The sequence below is a fragment of the Salmo salar genome, chromosome 13 (assembly GCF_965601325.2).
Source record: "Salmo salar chromosome 13, fSalSal1, whole genome shotgun sequence".
Taxonomy (NCBI): domain Eukaryota; kingdom Metazoa; phylum Chordata; class Actinopteri; order Salmoniformes; family Salmonidae; genus Salmo; species Salmo salar.
The window spans coordinates 108,702,670-108,723,894 of NC_138303.1; the positions used below are offsets into that span (position 1 = coordinate 108,702,670).

The 21,225-nt window shown below is 43.9% G+C and overlaps 1 protein-coding gene and 1 non-coding gene across 3 annotated transcripts; both read right to left on the bottom strand.

Annotated features, from left to right (window-relative positions):
• Window positions 1–99: 99 nt before the first annotated feature.
• Window positions 100–20,994, bottom strand: ccni (cyclin I). Of its 2 annotated transcripts, none has more exons than XM_082960586.1 (8): window positions 20,720–20,994; window positions 20,076–20,241; window positions 18,193–18,327; window positions 13,091–13,165; window positions 12,599–12,739; window positions 9,329–9,565; window positions 7,935–8,261; window positions 100–1,114 (listed from the first exon to the last, which is right to left on the bottom strand). In XM_082960586.1, the coding sequence occupies exons 2-8, from the start codon at window positions 20,196–20,198 to the stop codon at window positions 941–943; spliced, it is 1,212 nt and encodes a 403-aa protein (XP_082816712.1). In that variant the 5' UTR covers window positions 20,199–20,241; window positions 20,720–20,994; the 3' UTR covers window positions 100–940. The 2 variants fall into 2 exon arrangements, with proteins under 2 accessions (XP_082816712.1, XP_082816713.1); XM_082960587.1 differs by having other exon boundaries at window positions 7,906–8,261.
• trnae-uuc (transfer RNA glutamic acid (anticodon UUC)) lies at window positions 19,818–19,889 on the bottom strand. Its single transcript has one exon. It is a non-coding gene; the product is annotated as a tRNA-Glu (tRNA).
• Window positions 20,995–21,225: the final 231 nt, after the last annotated feature.

Genomic DNA, 21,225 nt, shown 5'->3' on the forward strand with positions numbered 1-21,225 from the left:
GTCACCCTTCCATCGTGTTTTTATTAACTTCATGTACATTGTATATGTTCTGTAAAATGCTGAAGAAAACTTTTATATCGAGTAACAAATTACATGAGATTGTTCAACTTTTTTTCTTTATTGGTGCCACAAGGTGTACCAGCAGAGCATAGGCAGTTACCAGCACCCGAGAAAAAGACAGCTGCTTTTTGCAATAAATACAAAACATGTCATTTCTGAACAGTGAAGGTATTACGGCGGATTCATCTTCATCCCTCTTGTAACAAAAGCTGTTCATCTTAAAACAATACACAAACTGGGTAAAAACCAAAACATCTGTATCGTTTCACTGAGTAAAGTTAATGCTCCTTCATCAGTAATAGGATCCTGTTATCTTCTTTGCTTTTACTACAACACTGTGATGAGACAAATACATGAAGGTTGTGGACAGGGGATATTTAGATTAAGTTAAAACATATATTATAAACAATAGTCAGTACTTCACACAATCACTTATTTCCTACTTTGGCAGGTTAAAACAGTCATCTAGTATAAACACATTTACATTCAAATCAAACTTTAAAGTGACATGTTTTGTGAAGGATTAAAGCAACATGCTGAGGAAAGGATGGAAAGAAAACAAATATATGTAACCTACAGAAGAGGTTAGGTTCAACGACAGAAATAAGATGACATGACCTTAAATTAGTCAAGGAAAATCTCTTACACACAGAATCACTGGGAGAAAGACAAGAGTTATATCAATACTTTTTTTTTTTTTTTTTTTTTTTAAATCCTTTTATATTCAACAAATAGTTATGAAATAGCAGCTTTTTTTTTTCCTTTCGTGCCTGGTATGGTGGGTTAATGCCCATGACTGCTGGAACACTGGGAACACTTGGACGCCTCCTCCTTGCAGATCAGATAAGATGACGAGAAGGCCTTGGTTTCTTTCTCTTCTCTATGTGACACTGACTGGTTGGAGAGGGGGCAAGGGGGAATTGTTGCCCTCCTGCCTGACTAGCAGGACACTGCACTCCCCCGTTACCACCGCTCCCTCCGGAGGGCCCCCGCTCTCGTCGCTGTAGAGCCGCTTGATACCGTCGTAGAATTCGTCGACCTCCATCTCCTCCACCTGAAAAATAATGATTATAACAACAATAATACGTTTAATTTGTATAGCGCTTTTTATTGGCGTTCTCAAAAAGCTACTTAGGCAAAAACATAATATAAATCAATTGTTACTGGACACACTATCACATGGTTTTATTGGCATCGAATATCAATAGCTCAATCAAATTAGTCACATGACCGAATACAACAGGTGTAGACTTTACAGTGAAATTCTTACGAGCCCATTCCCAACAACTGAGAGTTAGACAAATATTTGCACACCAAAAAAATAAGGAAATAGAACAACAATAAAAACAATAACGTGGCTATATACAAGGAGTACCAGTACAGAGTCAATGTGCAGGGGTACCAGGTAGTAACGTGGCTATATATGTAACCGATGTGAAATGGCTAGTTAGTTAGCGGTGGTGCGCGCTAATAGCGTTTCAGTCAGTGACATCACTCGCTCTGAGACTTGAAGTAGGGTTTCCCCTTGCGTTGCAAGGGCCGCGGCTTTTGTGGCGTGATGGGTAACGGTGCTTCGTGGGGTGTCAGTTGTTGATGTGTGCAAGGGTCCCTGGTTCGAGCCCGGGTTGGGGCGAAGAGAGGGACGGAACATACACTGTTACATATACAAGGAGTACCAGTACAGAGTCAATAGGCAGGGGTACCAGGTCGTTGGGTAGGGGTAAAAGTGACTAGGCAATCAGGATATATAATAAACAGAGTAGCGGCAACGTGTGTGAGTGGTGTCAATATGTATGTATGTATGTATGTATGTGAGTCTAGTGAGTGTACCTAGAGCCAGTGCAAAACAAACAAGATGAATAAATAATAAAGGGGGTCAATGTAAATAGTCCGGGTGGCCATTAGATTAATTGTTCAGCAGTCTTATGTCTTGGGGGTAGAAGCTGTTCGGGAGCCTTTTGGTCCCAGACTTGGCGCTCCGGTACCGCTTGCCATGCGGTAACAGAGAGAACAGTCTGACTTGAGATTTTTAGGGCTTTCCTCTGACACCGCCTGGTATAGAGGTCATGGATGGCAGGAAGTTGGACCCCAGTGATGTCCTGGGCCTTACGTACTATCCTCTGTAGCACCTTTCAGTTGGATGCTGAGCAGTTGCCATACCAAGCAGTGATGCAGCCAGTCAAGATGCTCAATGGTGCAGTTGTGGAACTTTGAGGATCTGAGGACCCATGCCAAATCTTTTCAGCCTCCTGAGGGGGAAGAGGCGTTGTCGTGCCCTCTTCACAACTGTGTGGGTGTGTGTGGACCATGAGAGATCCTTAGTGATGTGGACAAGCTCTCGACCCTCTCCACTATAGCCCAGTCGATGTGGATGGGAGCGTGTTTCCTGTAGTCCACAATAACCTCCTTGGTCTTGCCCACGTTGAGGGAGACGTTGTTGTCCTGGCACCACGCTGCCAGATCTCACACCTCCTCTCTATAGGTTGTCTCATCGTCGTCGGTGATTAGGCCTACCGACGTCGTGTCGTCGGCAAACTTAACGATTCAGAGTGTTTAATAGTCACATGTACAGGGTTACAGGTGTGATTGCAGGGTACAGTGAAAATCTTAGGCTTCAACATGCAGGACTAAATAAAATAATGACAATGGTCATATAGAACCATAGAAATAGAACAATATAAATAACAACTGTGATGTCCAGCTTCTCTGAGATGTAAAACAGCGAGAGGTATTTAAAGTTATTGACTGTCTCCACGGCCGCGGCCCTGTTGATTAGGATGGGGGCGTGTCCAGCCTGGTTCCTCCTGATGTCCACAATCAGCTCCTTTGTTTCGCTACCGTTCAGGGAGAGGTTGTTTACCTGGCACCACGCCGTCAGAGGGCCTACCTCCTCTCTGTAGAGCGTCTCGTCGTTGTTGGTAAATCAGGCCTACTACTGCACTATGGTATTGAAGGGCAAGCTGCAGTCGATGAACAGCATCCTCACATATGCATTTCTTATGGACGACGCAACCGTATGTGTCAAGGCGGTAGACGAATTAGAGAGGGTGTGAAGTGTGTCGGGGTGGGAGGAGGTGATATGGTCTTTGACTAGCCTCTCGAAGCACTTCTTGATGATGGAAGAGTGCTTCTGGTTGGTAGTCATTCAGCTCAGTTTCTTTCCCTTTCTTGGGCAAAAGGATGATAATTGACATCTTGAAGCAGGTGGATATGGCGGCCTGAGCTAGGGAGAGGTTGAAAATGTCAGAGAACACAGCAGCCAGCTAGGGACGGCTAAGGATGCCATCAGAGCAAACAGCCTTGCAAGGGTTAACAGGTTTGAATTACTTAGTGGCAAGAAAAAAGTATGTGAACCCTTTGGAAATACCTGGATTTCTGCATCATTTGGTCATGAAATTTCATCTGATCTTCATCTAGGTCACAACAATAGACAAACACAGTCTGCTTAAACTAATAACACAAACAATTATATGTTTTCATGCCTTTATTGAACACCGTGTAAACATTCACAGTGAAGGGTGGAAAAAGTATGTGAACCCTTGGATGTTATAACTGGTTGACCCTCCTTTGGCAGCAACAACCTCAACCAAACGTTTTCTGTAGTTGCGGATCAGACCTGCACAACGGTCAGGAGGAATTTTGGACCATTCATCTTTACGAAACTGTTTTAGTTCAGCAATATTCTTGGGATGTCTTGTGTACCGCTCTCCTGAGGTCATGCCACTTCATTTTAAATCAGGTTGAGGTCAGGACTGACTGGGCCACTCCAGAAGGTGTATTTTCTTCTGTTGTTGATTTACTTCTGTGTTTTGGGTCGTTGTCCTGTTGCATCACCCAACTTCTGTTGACCTTCAATTGGCGGACAGATAGCCTTACATTCTCCTGCAAAATGTCTTGATAAACTTGGAAATTCCTATTTTTCACCAATGATAGCAAGCTGTCCAGGCCCTGAGGCAGCAAAGCAGCCCCAAACCATGATGCTCCCTCCACCATACTTTACAGTTGGGATGAGGTTTTGATGTTGGTGTGCTGTGTCTTCTTTTCTCCACACATAGTCTTGTGTGTTCCTTCCAAACAACTCAACTGAAGTTTCATCTGTCAACAGAATATTTTGCCAGTAGCGCTGTGGAACACCCAGGTGCACTTTTGCAAACCTCAGATGTGCAGTAAACTTGTTTGGGGACTGCAGTGGCTTCTTTCGTGGTGTCCTCCCATGAACATCATTCTTGTTTAGTGTTTTACGTATTGTAGACTCATCAACAGAGATGTTAGCATATTCCAAAGATTTCTTTGTCTTTAGCTGTCACTCTAGGATTCTTCTTAACCTCATTGAGCATTGTGCGCTGTGCTCTTGCAGTCATCTTTGCAGGACGCCCACTCCTAGGGAGAGTAGCAACAGTGCTGAACTTTCTCCAATCATAGGCAACTTGTCTTACCGTAGACTGATGAACATCAAGGCTTTTAGAGATACTTTTGTAACTCTTTCCAACTTTATGCAAGTCAGCAATTCTTAATCTTAGTTCTTCTGAGATCTCTTTTGTTCGAAGCATGGTTCACATCAGGCAATGCTTCTTGTGAATAGCAAACTCAAATTTTGTGAGTTTTATTTATTTATTTATTTTTTAAATAGGGCAGGGCAGCTCTAACCAAAATCTCCAATCTCGTCTCATTGATTAGATTCCAGGTTAGTTGACTCCTAACTCCAATTAGCTTTTGGAGAAGTCATTAGCCTAGGGGTTCACATACTTTTTACAACCTACACTGTGAATGTTTAAATGATGTATTCAATATAGACAAGAAAAATACAATACTTTGTGTGTTATTAGTTTAAGCACACTGTTTGTCTATTGTGACAGATGAAGATCAGATCACATTTTATGACTAATTTATGCAGAAATTCAGGTAATTCCAAAGGGTTCACATACTTTTTCTTGCCACTGTACATATGTCCTCAGTGGAGAGAGTGTGAAGCCCACATTGTCATTGGGTGCTTTCCGCGGCAGCTCAGGGTATTTAGCTCTTCCGGTAGGGTGGCGTTGGTGACCGCGATGTGGCTGGCTTTATTTTTGTAATCCGTGATCGTTAGGAGCCCCTGCCACATACGCCTTGTGTACAACCTGCTGAATTGCTCCTCCACTCTGTCCCTATACTTGTGTTTAGCCATCTTTACCAATCTGCCGTAGTCATATTTGTACTGTTTAACCAAACTATTTTCCAGGTCAATTTGCCCTGTTTATCAGCAGCATCTCTCTTTCAGTTTTCCTCCAAGGCAGCTATCAATGGGGCGGCAGCGTAGCCTAGTGGTTAGAGTGTTGGACTAGTAACCGAAAGGTTGCAAGTTCGAATCCCCGAACTGACAAGGTACAAGTCTGTCGTTCTGCCCCTGAACAAGGCAGTTAACCCACTGTTCCTAGGCCGTCATTGAAAACAAGAATGTGTTCTTAACTGACTTGCCTAGTTAAATAAAAAGGTTAAAAAAAAGTCCAATGAAGATCTTTGAGAGCATTTTTGATGTCGGCTTGGGGCGGGATGTACACAGCCATGGCGATAATTCCTGAGAACTCTGAAAGTAAATAGGTGACATTTGATGACCAAGTATTCCAAGTCAGTGAAGCAGAAGCTCGCAAGTTCCTGTACGTTTCCCCCATCGCACCATGTGTTGTTGGTTCTAAAGCAGAGCCCACCACCCTTGCCAGAGAGCCCGCTTCCTGTCTGCTCAAAAAACCTTAAAACCCGCTGGTTGTATATAATCCTTTAAATGTCGGAGGAAAGCAAAGTCTCAGAAAAACAGAGTATGTTGCAGGATCCTCGCTCTGAGTTCGTCAAGTTTGTTCATTAATGATTAAACACTGGCGAGTAGTATGCTCGGTAATGGAGGACGGGCCGCCATGCGTCTCAAAAAGACCCATCCACGTCTGCCTCTCCGTTGGCATCTTTGTTTCATACTCTCTGGTAGGACTCCCAAGCAGCTCGGCGCCTCGCCTGTTTTGCCGTCTCAGGGAATTCGGGAAGGTCAGGTGGACGGTGAGTACCCAGCAATTCGTATTCCAATAGTTCTACCCGGGTGTATAATAACGCATGAAAAAAAAAAAGGTGTTTTGTTGAAACCTGTAATGTTTAAACCTGCAAAGTTCAAGGCGAGGCGCCCTCTGTCGGCGCCATCTTAGCCAGGATGGTGTTGGAGTCATGCACAGCAATGCAGTCGTGGGTGAATAGGGAGTGCAGGAGTGGACTGAGCACGCACCCCTGAGGGGCTCCCGTGTTGAGGGTCAGCGTGGCGGATAGGTTGTTGCCTACCCTCATCACCTGGGGGCGGCCGGTCAGGATGCCCAGGATCCAGTTGCAGAGGTAGGTGTTCAGTCCCAGGGTTCTTAACTTAGGTGATGAGCTTGGAGGGCACTATGGTGTTGAACACTGAGCTGTAGTCATTGAACAGCATTCTCGCGTAGGCGTTCCTTTCATCCAGGTGAGAAAGTAAAGTGTTGAGTGCAATAGAGAATACGTCATCTGTGGATCTGTTGGGGCGGTATGCGAATTGGAGTAAGTCCAGGGTTTATGGGATGATGGTGTTTATGTGAGCCATGACAGGCCTTTCAAAGCATTTTATGGCGGTAGTCAGACAGGTTACCTTGGTATTCTTAGGCACAGGGACTATGGTGGTTTGCTTGAAAAATGTAGGCATTACAGACTGGGTCAGAGAGGTTAAGCGCATGTTCGGAGTACACATCCTGGTATTACTTCTGGCCCTGTGGCCTTGTGAATGTTAAACAGGTTTAAAGGTCTTGCTCACGTTGGCTACGGAGAGAGCGTAATCATACAGTCCTCCGGAACAGCTGGCGCTCTCACACATGGTTCAGTGTTGCTTGCCTCAAAGTGAGCATAGAAGGCATTTCGCTCGTCTGGTAGGCCCACGCCACTGGGCAGCTCTCGGCTGGGTTTCCCTTTGTAATCCGTAATAGTTTCTAAGCCTTGCCATATCCGACGAGCCTCAGAGCTGGTGTAGTAGGATTCCATCTTAGTCCTATATTGACCCTTTGAATGCTTGATGGTTCATCAGAGGGCGTAGAGGGATTATTAAAAGCATCCAGAAAATTGTCCTGCTCCTTTGAAAGTAGCAGCTCTAGCCTTTAGCTCAGTGCGGATGTTGCCTATAATCCATGGCTTCTGGTTGGGATACGTGCGTACGGTCACTGTGGGGACAACGTCCCCAATGCACTTATTAATGAAGCCGGTGACTGATGTGGTAAACTCCTGAATGGCATCGGATAAATCCCGGAACATATTCCAGTCTGTGCTAGCGAAACAGTCCTATAGCTTAGCATCCGCTTCATCGGACCACTTGCGTATTGAGCGCGTCACTGGTACATCCTGTTTGAGTTTTTGCTTGCAAGCGGGAATCAGGGGGATAGAATTATAGTCCGATTTGCCAAATGGAGGGCGAGGGAGATCTTTGTCTGCGTCTCTGTGTGGAGTAAAGGTGTCTATAGAGTTTTATCCCTCTCGTTGCAGAGGTGACGTGCTGGTAGAAATGAGGTAAAACCGATAGCAACAGTGCTGAACTTTCTCCATTTACAGGCAATTTGTCTTACCGTGGACTGATGAACATCAAAGCTTTTAGAGATACTTTTGTAACCCTTTCCAGTTTTATGCAAGGTAACAATTCTTAATCTTAGGTCTTCTAAAAATATTACACAAAAATAACACCATTGGTCAGGAGCCCGTAAAAAGGGCAGCCATTCCCTCCGGCGCCATTCTCGTCATACCATAAAAACAACATGCATTTAGAATCAAGGCAGGTAAAATAGCAATAGTAGGCTAAGTAGGTAGGTGTTAAAAATACTTTACTCCGGTTGATGGAGTAGCCAAGCTCTCACCTTGCGCTTGGCTGAGAGCTTGTGGCGCAGGTGGACTTGGTGGGGTTGGTGGCGGGGCATGGGCGGACCGTGGACCTGGAGCAGGGTGGTGGTGGTGGTGGTGGAGGAGACCCAGGAGAGGCTTCGGTCCCTGGGGGCTGGGTCTGTGACTGAGGAGTGGAGCCTGGTGCTGGACTCTCCTTCCCCGTCGCAGGGGTCTGGGGCCAGACTGTGGATGTGGTGCAGGGGCTGGTAGATGTAGACAGTGTTGGGAGGCAGGGAAACTTCCTGTGTGGACAGGCGACGTGAAACCAGCTCTCGACAGCGGATGAGCTGAGAACTATCCATCTAGAGGGGGAGTGAAATGACAATCTTGATTATAATGATGTTATTGTGCGTAAAAATGCAGGTAGACTATATTATGAAACCAATGGACAGCAACGGTTCCCAGGGGCATCCTGATAATACCAGTGACTTTTGTTTAAACCATGGATTCGATACGTGGGAGGGACTACAACATCCATGTTATGTAAACATCCATATCTTTCTCTCCTGTATTTGTTATGATTTCATTGAACAGATGGTGAGAGAAACAGAGATGTGCGGTGAGTGAACAGATGGTGAGAGAAACAGAGATGTGCGGTGAGTGAACAGATGGTGAGAGAAACAGATGTGAGGTGAGTGATTGAACAGATGGTGAGAGAAACAGATGTGAGGTGAGTGATTGAACAGATGGTGAGAGAAACAGAGATGTGCGGTGAGTGAACAGATGGTGAGAGAAACAGATGTGAGGTGAGTGATTGAACAGATGGTGAGAGAAACAGAGATGTGCGGTGAGTGAACAGATGGTGAGAGAAACAGATGTGAGGTGAGTGATTGAACAGATGGTGAGAGAAACAGATGTGAGGTGAGTGATTGAACAGATGGTGAGAGAAACAGAGATGTGCGGTGAGTGATTGAACAGACGGTGAGAGAAACAGAGATGTGAGGTGAGTGTGATTGAACAGACGGTGAGAGAAACAGAGATGTGCGGTGAGTGTGATTGAACAGATGGTGAGAGAAACAGAGATGTGAGGTGAGTGTGATTGAACAGATGGTGAGAGAAACAGAGATGTGAGGTGAGTGTGATTGAACAGATGGTGAGAGAAACAGAGATGGGAGGTGAGTGTCAAATAGGCAGTAGGTCAGACTAGAATCCACGTCAACATTTATAAATGTGTGCGCTTTAGGCAGAAGCCCTTACTGTCTAACCGGCCCCTATCCAAACATGCCATTATACTGTACTGCAGGTCTAACTGTGTTTTCCTGAGCAGGAGGACAGTGAGAGTTTAGTACCTGTGTTTTCCTGAGCAAGAGGACAGTGAGAGTTCAGTACCTGTGCTTTCCTGAGCAGGAGGACAGTGAGAGTTTAGTACCTGTGCTTTCCTGAGCAAGAGGACAGTGAGAGCCAGCCCGTCAGGGCAGATATTCTCCAGCTCCAGGGAGACGAGGGCCAGCGCCAGCATGGATCCCCGGGAGAGGGGCTGTAGCAGGGCGCTGTCGGCCAGGCAGTAGTGTAGCTGCTGGGTCAACACTGACAGGTGCTGCGACGGGTTACATCCCAGCAGACCCACCACGAACCGGGACTTGCAAGACAGCACCATGGCATGGAACTGAAGGGGAACAAATTCAAATGTATTTATATAGCCCTTCTTACATTAGCTGATATCTCAAAGTGCTGTACAGAAACCCAGCCTAAAACCCCAAACAGCAAGCAATGCAGGTGTAGAAGCACGGTGGCTAGGAAGTGTGTAAGAGAGTGGTACATACATAATAAACATACTCAAATCTATGCACTCAAGTTAACTGAGGGAGAACAGCCGATTATAGACAAAGAGTGATAGTTACAGTTGGAGACTTATATTTCCTGAAGTTGTAAACTTTTATTTCCCTCACTAACTTTAAACATCAGCTATCTGAGCAGCTAACCGATCGCTGCAGCTGTACATAGTCCATCTGTAAATAGTCCACCCAATCTACCTACCTCATCCCCATATTGTTTTTAATTTACTTTTCTGCTCTTTTGCACACCAGTATTTCTACTTGCACATCATCATCATCTGCTCATTTATAACTCCAGTGTTAATCTGCTAAATTGTAATTACTCCGCTACTATGGCCCATTTATTGCCTACCTCCTCACGCTATTTGCACACTTTCTTTCTATTGTTATTGACTGTACGCTTGTTTAGTACATGTGTAACTCTGTGTTGTTTGTGTCACACTGCTTTGCTTTATCTTGGCCAGGTCGCAGTTGTAAATGACAACTTGTTCTCAACTAACCTACCTGGTTAAATAAAGGTGAAATAAAAAATTGAATAAAAAAAAACAGTTGATGGAATTTAGCTGAATAACACAAAACTGTGTTGTGATACATGTTCTGTGTTATAAAGTGGTAACATAAAGCTCATAAACAGGGCAGTATTCTGTTGGATACAGTCACGGGTAGGACTGAGCCAGATCCTCCACTGTTTACATCAAGCCTCTAAATGGAAGCTCTGGCTAGGACAGGAGTATGAATGTGGTGGTGGAAGAACAGGACTCACGTCAACTATTTTTATGTTTTAAAGTGATTACCTACTAGGGTTGGGGCGGTATCCAGATTTTCAAACCTTCATACCATTCCTGTACTATACCAGGGTATACGGTAATACCGGCAGTGAACACAAGGGGCGCTAAAATCTTGATCCAGGAGGGGATTGATTGTCAGATTCAGTGTTTAGTCACATGTACAGGGTTGCAGGTGTGATTGCAAAGTACCGTGAAAATCTTAGGCTTCGAGCTCCTACATGCAGAACTAAGTGAAATAGAATAATGAAAAGGGTAATTAAAAAAAATATATATAGAAAAAGCACTATAAAATGTGCCTTCTTCACCGGCGTGAAGAGTTCAAGTAACAGACACATCTCAATATCAACTGTTCAGAGGAGACTGAATCAGGCCTTCATGGTCGAATTGCTGCAAAGAAACCACTACTAAAGGACACCAATAAGAAGAAGAGACTTGCTTGGACCAAGAAACACAAGCAGTGGACATTAGACCAGTGGAAATCTGTCCTTTGGCCTGATGAGTCCAAATTTGAGATTTTTGGTTCCAACCGCCGTGTCTTTGTGAGACGCAGAGTAGGTGAACGGATGATCTCCACATGTGTGGTTCCCACCGTGAAGCATGGAGGTGGTGTGATGGAGCTTTGCTGGTGACACTGTCAGTGATTTATTTAGAATTCAAGGCACACTTAACCAGCATGGCAACCACAGCATTCTGCAGTGATACGCCATCCCATCTGGTTTGCGCTTAGTGGGACTATCCAGGCTGTTTAAGGGCTATTTGACCAAGAACGAGTGATGGAGTGCTGCATCAGATGACCTGGCCTCCACAATCACTCGACCTCAACCAAATTGAGATGGTTTGGGATGAGTTGGACCGCAGAGTGAAGGAAAAGCAGCCAACAAGTGCTCAGCATATGTGGCAACTCCTTCAAGAGCATTGGAAAAGCATTCCAGGTGAAGCTGGTTAAGAGAATGCCAAGAGTGTGCAAAGCTGTCATCAAGGCAAAGGGAGGCTACTTTGAAGAATCTCATATATTTTGATTTGTTTAACACTTTTTTGGTTACTACATGATTCCATGTGTTATTTCATAGTTTTGATGTCTTCACTATTATTCTACAATGTAGAAAAGAGTAAAGAAAAACCCTTGAATGAGTAGGTGTGTCCAAACTTTTGACTGGTACTGTGTGTGTAATAATATATATATATATATATATATATATATAAACCAGCACTTGACCCCCCCCCCCTTTCAGCTCTAACTCTACTGATAGCTACTTCGAGGAAAAATGTACTTCCTATGCCTTTGATGTGGTGGTCTCACCTAGCTATCTTAAGATGAATGCACTAACTGTAAGTCGCTCTGGAAAAGAAGGTCTGCTAAATGACTAAAATGTAAAAAAGCTGAGCTGTAGTCGAACGGAATCCTCACATATGCATTCCTTTTGTCCAGGTGAGTATGCAGTGCAATAGTGTGAGGTACAATAGCGATGGGCCTTGTCCGTGGATCTGTCGGGGCGGTAGGCGAGTTGGAGAGGGTGGAGTGTGTCAGGGTGGGAGGAGGTGATATGATCTTCGACTAGCCTCTTAAAGCACTTCATGATGACAGAAGAGACTGCTACTGGTTGGTAGTCATTCAGTTCAGTTACTTTCTCTTTCTTGGATGCGGGGATGATAACTGACATCTTGAAGCAGGTGGGTATATCGGCCTGAGCTAGGGAGAGATTGCTGTAACTAGGAAGCTTGATCTTGCAAGCTAGCCACAAACCAAATGGAGCCCCTAACTGGATGTCATTCATTTGCCATATCTTAAAATACTTCACTTATATTTATAAGCAGTGGTGTAGCACGCATCCCCCAAACTTTAGGGGGCCCGGTAATTAAAAATCATACCTTCGGTATTTCAAAATACTCCCGCTATACAGTATACCGCCCAAGCCTTTTACCTTTTACTCAACAACAAAATACAGGGCAGTATTCTGGTGGATCCAGTCATGGGCAGGACTGAGCCAGATCCTCCACTGCAGGCTAGTTAGTGGTTCTAGTGGTGGTTCTGTCTAGGACAGAAGTATGAATGTGGTGACAGAATACAATACTCACAATGTGTAGAAATTCCAGCGGTGTTGCAGCGTGCAGGTCCCAGTTAAGTTTATCCAGAATGATCCTCTCCATTCTCAGTATCTCTGATGGGGAGCAGCCACATCTGCTGCTGCTGGCCAAGTCACGCAGCAACGGCACACGCTGTGCACACACAGACAGAGAGCGAGACAGAGAGCGAGACAGAGAGACAGAAAAAAAAGAGAGACAAAAAGGACTTCTGGTTAGTTGGGTTCAACCCATTTTCTGCCAACTTGGTGTGTAGTTCTCTAGACTTCATCTAGCATTACAACTATTGGAGCTAATCTTCACAGTGAGCAACATTTCAGCATTTGGAAAATACATTTTCTTTGGGACGTTCATAGTTTGTTTTTAATACAGCTGCAAATCATATTGCCAAATGTTTGGATAACAAAGCTGAATAGAAAGAAACACAATGTGAATAGTGAAGCACACTAAGGAAGGACTGATGGTGTGAGGTTAGGATGTATTCACCTCGTCTTCCTCGCTGGTTTTGGCAGCCAGGAAGTAACAGGCGATGGCGATGCAGCGGAGGTACTTTGGACGGGCCTGAGGAGAGAGAGAGAGAGACTGGGTCAGGAGGACTAAGTGACGTCACTAGTACCCAGTGTCTAAACTCAGCACCCTGGGTTCTACCTACTCTACAAGGAAGGCAGCCCGGGTTAAAGACATCCTCCAGGACTACTACTCTGTAAGGGAGGCAGCCCAGGTTAAAGACATTCTCCAGGACTACTACTCTGTAAGGAAGGCAGCCCAGGTTAAAGACATCCTCCAGGACTACTACTCTGTAAGGAAGGCAGCCCAGGTTAAAGACATCCTCCAGGACTACTACTCTGTAAGGGAGGCAGCCCAGGTTAAAGACATCCTCCAGGACTACTACTCTGTAAGGGAGGCAGCCCAGGTTAAAGACATCCTCCAGGACTACTACTCTGTAAGGAAGGCAGCCCAGGTTAAAGACATCCTCCAGGACTACTACTCTGTAAGGGAGGCAGCCCAGGTTAAAGACATCCTCCAGGACTACTACTCTGTAAGGGAGGCAGCCCAGGTTAAAGACATCCTCCAGGACTACTACTCTGTAAGGGAGGCAGCCCAGGTTAAAGACATTCTCTAGTACTTTTGTATACCTTTTAGCCAAAAGTGGTCCTCAAAAATTGCCTACTAGTCTTGGACTCACTCAAATGGCGAGGGGCTGAACCTCATTGGATGGAACTTGAATTACTAAGGGGCTGGCCCAAGTAAGGGAAAATATAAGAAACAAAATGGGCCGCGAACGTCAACAGCGTCATGCGGATCAAATTAGAAAGAAAGTCTATTTTTCTTGCGTCTATGCAGAGCAACGCTGCTAAAATGAGCGAATAAATGGTGTGGGTCGTTTGTAGCAAAGAAATTTGAGAAATTGTTATGACCTTCCCTATGTAGACTAGCTAAAGATCTAGTTTAAAATCTATTGGGCTGTAAGACAAGGTTTCAGTTAAATAGGCTATATATATTTTAAAACAATTGCAGCCTACCAGTGTTGATTTCAATCGCATATAGCCTGGAAAACTCAAGAACTAATTTCAAGAGAGAATACTGTTATGCAGAGAGAACGAGACTAGCTAAATTCTTTTATTAACTGCTCAGGTGTATCTACAACCCTCCTCACGCTCGTGAGCTAACAAAACAACTAGTGCAGGCAGGTATGGTGGCTCCGGTAGGACATAGAGTAAAAAGGAACATGCAACAATAATTCACAATGCCTACGAAAAGATGGCGCCACAGAACATGGTTGACGTTTTACATTCTCCCAACCAATTGTGCAATTTTGTTATTTTATTTGCGTAACTTATTTTTTTACTTCTTGTGTACATAATGTTGCTGCTACCGTCTCTTATGACCGAAAATAACTTCTGGACATCAGAGCAGCAATTACTCACCGCGGACTGGAAAAAACTTTTTCCTTTAACGAGTCCGACGAGAAGGATATCCTGCTTTCACTGGAACAGGCCCAGATCCAAGCCTTTTGCGTGAAGAAGACGCCGGAAAAGGGGAAGCAGATCGGGGATCCTTCAGAGAATCCGTAGGCGAGCGAGTAAACTCCCATTGCCTTCCATTCCACTTGCTAACGTGCAATCGTTAGAAAATAAAACTGATGACCTACCATTAAGATTATCCTACCAACGGGACATTAAAAACTGTAACATATATGTTTCACCGAGACGTGGCTGAACAAAGAAACGTGACAATATAGAGCTGGCGGGATTTTCCATGCACCGGCAGAACAGAGGCGCTACCTCTGGTAAAACGAGGAGTGGGTGTGTGTGTCTTTTGTCAATAACAGCTGGTGCGCGATGTCTAATATTAAATAAGTCTCGAGGTATTTCTCGCCTGAGGTAGAGTACCTTATGATAAGCTGTAGACCACACTATCTACCAAGAGAATTCTCATCTATATTATTCGTAGCCGTCTATTTACCACCACAGAACGAAGCTGGCACTAAGACCGCTCTCAATGAACTGTATAAGGCCGTAAGCAAAGAAGAAAATGCTCACCCAGAAGCGGCGCTCCTAGTGGCCGGGGACTTTAATGCAGGCAAACTTAAATCAGTTTTACAAAATTCTTACCAGCATGTCACATGTGCAACCAGGGGGAAAGAAAATCCTAGACCACCTTTACTCCACACACAGAGATGCATCCAAAGCTCCCCCTCGCCCGCCATTTGGCAAATCTGACCACAATTCCATCCTCCTGATTATTAATTCAGACACCTACTTAAATAACTAGCAAGTTAAAAACTTAGGGTCGCGTAAACACAGAATTCTGCATTTTCCACGCAGGAAAAAAAGAAAACGCATAACAAATACACCACATGACCAAAAGCACGTGGACACCCCTTAAAATGAGTGGATTCGGCTATTTCAGCCACACCCGTGCTGACAGGAGTATAAAATCGAGCACACAGCCATGCGATCTCCATAGACAAACATTGGTACAGAAGAGTTCAGTGAGTTTCAACGTGGAACCGTTATAGGATGCCACCTTTCCAACAAGTCAGTTCGTAAAATTTGTGCCCTGCTAGAGCTGCCCCGGCCAACTGTAAGTGCTGTTATTGTGAAGTGGAAAAAACATCTAGGAGCAACAACGGCTCAGCCGCGAAGTGGAAGGCCACACAAGCTCACACACAGAGCGGGACCACCGAGTGCTGAATCGCGTAAAAAATCGTCTGGTTTTTGCTTGTAACACTCACTACCGTGTTCCAAATTGCCTCTGGAAGAAACGTCAGCTCAAGAACTGTTTGTTGAGAGCTTAATTAACTGGGTTTCCATGGCCGAGCAGCCACACACAAGACTAAGATCACCATACGCAATGCCAAGCGTCGGCTCGAGTGGTGTAAAGCTCGCCGCCATTGGACTCTGGACCAGTGGAAACGCGTTCTCTGGAGTGATGAATCACGCTTCCCTGTCTGACGGACGAATCTGGGTTTGGTGGATTCCAGGAGAACGCTACCTCCCCGAATGCATAGTGCCAACTGTAAAGTTTGGTTGTGGAGGAATAATGGTGTGAGACTGTTTATCATGGTTCGGGATAGGCCCCTTAGTTCCAGTGAAGGGAGATCTTAACACTACAGCGTACAATGACATTCTAGACGATTCTGTGCTTCCAACTTTGTGGCAACAGTTTGGGGAAGGCCCTTTCCTGTTTCAGCATGACAATGCCCCTGTCCACAAAGCGAGGTCCATAGGGAAATGGTTTGTTGAGAGTGATGTGGAAGAACTTGACTGGCCTGCACAGAGCCCTGACCTCAACCCTATCGAACACCTTTGGGATGAACTGGAACACCGACTGCAAGCCAGGCCTAATAGCCCAACATCAGACCTCACTAATGCTCTTGTGGCTGAATGGAAGCAAGTCCCCGCACCGATGTTCCAACATCTAGTCGAAAGCCTTCCCAGAAGACTGGAGGCTGTTATAACAGCAAAGGGGGGGTACCAACTCCATATTAATGCCCATGATTTTGGAATGAGATGTTTGATGAGAAAGTGTCAACATACACTAAATGACCTAAAGTATAAATATCTTGCTGCATTATGTAAACGCAGATCTAAAACTCTTTTTATTGTAATTTCTGCTCGACATCAGACATATTTTGTGCTTCAGTTGCACTTCTCCACTCGGATGAGAATTCAGGAACGGGCATTCTATCAGCAGACAGCACTCTGACTGATGTCTAGCTACTTTTCTCGGTGTAGCCCGCCTACTTTTCAAGATGTTTAAGCAAAACATTAGAATGCAGCCAGCTACATTTCCTATGATAAACATTAGAATGCAACCAGCTACATTTCCTATGATAAACATTTGAATGCAGCCAGCTACATTTCCTATGATAAACATTTGAATGCAGCCAGCAACATTTCCTATGATAAACATTTGAATGCAGCCAGCTACATTTCCTGTGATAAACATTTGAATGCAGCCAGCTACATTTCCTGTGATAAATATTAGAATGCAGCCAGCTACATTTCCTGTGTTAAACATTAGAATGCAGCCAGCTACATTTCCTATGATAGACATTAGAATGCAGCCAGCTACATTTCCTGTGATAAACATTAGAATGCAGCCAGCTACATTTCCTGTGATAAACATTAGAATGCAGCCAGCTACATTTCCTGTGATAAACATTAGAAATATGATGAACATGCATTTTTTTTTTGTTGCAAAAAACACCATTTGCTCTTTCATTGTAATCTCATTTACTTGTGCGGCTGCCAGCCAAATTGCGTTGCACTTCTGTTGTCATGTGATGAAAACAAAGATATTTTCTGTCGAATGTTAATGTATTTTATGTGAAGGGAAACTATAGTTGCACGTCCCCTGATCACTCTATAGAAGAAGAAAAAAACATTTCTTTACAATATAAAACATGACCCGTGTCAATACACAGCTGGACTCACCTGCTCAAGCGGCAGGCTCAACTGTTCTGGGGAACTACGGTAAGCTTCATAATGTAAAATAATGTGACAGGTGAAATTATGAAATTTGCAATCTGTTTTACCTCCTAACATATTGCACAAGTTGACTGCAGGTATTAACTTAAAAAGTATCTACAAATATTAAAATGTATTGGAAAACTTCAAATAAATAGTTTCAACGGTATTGACATACTGAAAAACCATCCTGTGGCGATTTCCAAATACCCTGGTATACCATATACCACCCAAGCCTTGCTCTTTATGAGGGAGCTAATACTAGGGGAAGTAAGATTAGTCTGATAGATACAGGAAGAGACAGGAGAGCTGCTTCTGTCAACAGGCCTAAATAAATCACACACTGACACTTCCTGAGTGAACTCTAGAGTGTATGTTACTTCCTGAAATATCAGGTTTGATAAGTTACAGATTAATATATATATATATTTTTTTATATATATATATTTTTTAATCGAGCTAACTCATAAAACCGTCAAATCTTGTCCAAGAGTTGTCACAGTGAAGATAAGAAATATACCCTAGCCTACACAGCTGGTAAGGTTAAAGATGCTGTTGACATTCTATGTAGATCTATAGCTGATAAGACTAAAGATTGTGTTGCCATCTTACCTTTATAGCACCTAAAAACCGGTCTAAAATGCTGATGGTTAGGGAGAGGGTCTCTGGATAGAGCTTGGTGTCACTGTGCAGGTCAATGAGCCAGCACACAGCCTCATTACGCTGGGCAGGGGAGATGTCTGTATCCTAGGGATACATCACAGAGGGGTCAGTTAAAATGACAGGACACCTCACAGGTCAGTTACAGAGGAGACATAGCATGAGCGTCAGTAAACAGTGAGTGAGTGACCCTTTCACATTCAGGGAAAATAAACTCAAAAGTTCCAATTAGGTTACAATATCAATGTCCAATGTATCAAAACCACTCACTTAAAAAAATCACTAACAAAAGTCTCAACCAAAACAACAAATCATAGACTTGATTAAAGTACAGAAAAAATATTTCTTGAAGGAGAGCCTGAATGTCAATTAAAAAACCAAATACAGTCAACATTTCAACTAAAAGGTCAAGCTGTCCCTTGAAGACAAAGAATGACTTGAGGCAAACAGATCAACCAAACCAGTAAATAAGTAAAAGAGAAGGACCAACTGACTTTCTGAACTGGTCTGCTTACCTGTAACCTGACACTGGTCTAACCAGCACCCACTGGAAGCTTTTAGCCTCCTCAGACATAGGTTGCGTACCAAATGACACACTATTCCCTATTTAGTGCACAACTTTTGACCAGAGCCCAAGTGCACTAGTGAATAGGATGCCATTTGGGATGCAAATCAAGCGTTGCTTTAAAGTGACCTGAACTCTAGCCTTGCCCTAAAGCCACATCTCACCATCATGTTGCCTTGTTAAAGTGCCTCGACTCAAAGTGAAATTACTCAGTGAGCAAAACAACCAATGTACTAGGACCAAGTTATTGTCTTGACTTGAATTGACTGACTGGTTTACCCCTTCTACTGCACTCGGTTTTGGGACAGATTGTGTCTGTTACTGCACTCTGTTTTGGGACAGGGGGGAACATTTTACTACGCTCTGTTTTGGAACAGGTAGTACATTTTACTGCACTCTGTTTTGGAACAGGTAGTACATTTTACTGCACTCTGTTTTGGAACAGGTAGTACATTTTACTGCACTCTGTTTTGGGACAGGGCGTATCTGTTATTACACTGTTTTGGGACAGGAGGTACATAGCTTATCTTAGCAACATGTTGATGACCACACTGTGTACATGTGTACTTTTAGGCAAATCAGATAGATAGAAGTGTGCTGCAGTGAGTCAGCAGGAAAGAGCCTCAGATTAACAGGCAGGCAGGCATCCTTTTAACACTTTCAGCAGGTTTCTGTTGCTAGCCAACAATTCTGTTGCTAGCCAACCTGTTCATTGGACTAATGAGTAGGATGTAAGTGAGCATGAACCTCTTAGCCACAGCAGGTGCTTCATTTAAAAAAAAAATTTAACTAGGCAAGTCGGGTAAGAATAAATTATTATTTACAATGACGGCCTACCCCGGCCAAAACCTAACCCGGACGACGCTGAACCAATTGTGCGCCGCCCTACAGGACTACCAATCACAGCCCATTGTGATACAGCCTGGAATTGAACCAGGGTCTGTAGTGACACCTCTAGCACTGAGATGCAGTGCCTTAGACCGCTGCGCCACTCGGGAGCCCAATATGTGAGTTCCCATACCAGGAGTTGAACCCAGGCCCCCTGGGTGAAAACCAGAAATCCTAACCGCTAGACCATATGGGAACCTTCAGTCAATGTCCCGTTGCAATCACAAATGAAAGCAAATGGGTCCTACTCATAACAGTAAACTTAGGTGATACACATATCTGTACCAAGGAAATAACCTAAGAAAGATACCACCTCAAAACAAAGTTTTGCTTTCTCTTTCATATGGACAACAGCACAGTGTTTTTGTGTTGTGGGATTCACCTGAACGCCGGTATAGGTCTTTTTGGGCACGTACGCCTTCCACATCTGGGCTTCCCTAGAGGCAGCCTTTTCCAGAAGAAAAGACAGCCTCTGGCTTTCCAAGGGTTCGGCAAACTTCCTCATTGCGACCCCTGGATACGCCTCCCTCCCCACTGGATACAGCTACCTGTAAAGGCCAGAGAAAACACATAAAAGATAACTTGTGTTTTACAACATGTTTATGAATTGTAGTTAGACCCCAGTTATAAGGTGATACCAAACAATCACTTCCTTACGAATACATACTACTGCAACCTGGTTTACGGACAGTAGTCCCCAACAAATACGCTCATTCATTTTCCCAACTAGCGAAACTCTTGTCTGTAGTAACAACCGCGATGAGGCATTCTCTCATATCGAGACGATTCAGGCTAATATTACCGTTACCGTGAATAACAAACTAGCGAGTTACGGTAACATTAGTAAGCCAGTTAGTTGACGTAACAGCTAGCTAGCTAGCTACCGAAATAGCGAGAACAGAAACAAACACTAACCGTTGGTAAACGTTAGCTAGCTAATAATATTATCCAAGATAACTTAATGTATTTATAAAAAAAACGATATGGCTAGAAAGCTATACTTCATGCTAGCTAGCATTAGCTTACCTTCCCTGCAAAGCTGTGGGAATCACAGTTTGACTTGGAAATCATCCGGTCCATTAAACTGAGGTAAAACAAAGAGGTAAATCGGGTCTTAAATTATTCCATCTTCGATTTCATGTTGTGTTTTATTTTGGGGATAAATAGGGGTCTTCCAAATGAAATGTATATGAAAATGTTACGGAATAGACAGATACGTCTACTTCCGAGTAGGAGACTCTTGGGAGAGAGAGAAATCGATCCGCATACGTGCGTCACGTAGCTGGTCACGAAAATGAATATTGTACCAATATTTTTGGATAAATGTTATATATTTATTATTGTAAATTAAAAAATACAATTGTTGTTTTCGGGTTTATCATGATAGATTTGAGCTATGACATTACATTTGTTTTCAATTGTATTCGATTTTTGGTAGGCCTATTTTCTATTGCGAATGAATCCTATTACAATATGATGTTATGTAATACGTTTCAGACGTTTTCTTTTCGCTTTGCCAACCACGTCTGAAT

Excerpts from the sequence above, each read along its gene's own strand:
- ccni (XM_082960586.1), bottom strand. The coding sequence starts at position 20,198 with ATGAGGAAGTTTGCCGAACCCTTGGAAAGCCAGAGGCTGTCTTTTCTT. Across the intron at positions 12,740-13,090 it reads AAACCAGCGAGGAAGACGAG|CGTGTGCCGTTGCTGCGTGA; the intron begins GTGAATACATCC and ends GTGTGTGCACAG. Across the intron at positions 8,262-9,328 it reads TCTTGCTCAGGAAAGCACAG|ATGGATAGTTCTCAGCTCAT; the intron begins GTACTAAACTCT and ends CTCCCCCTCTAG.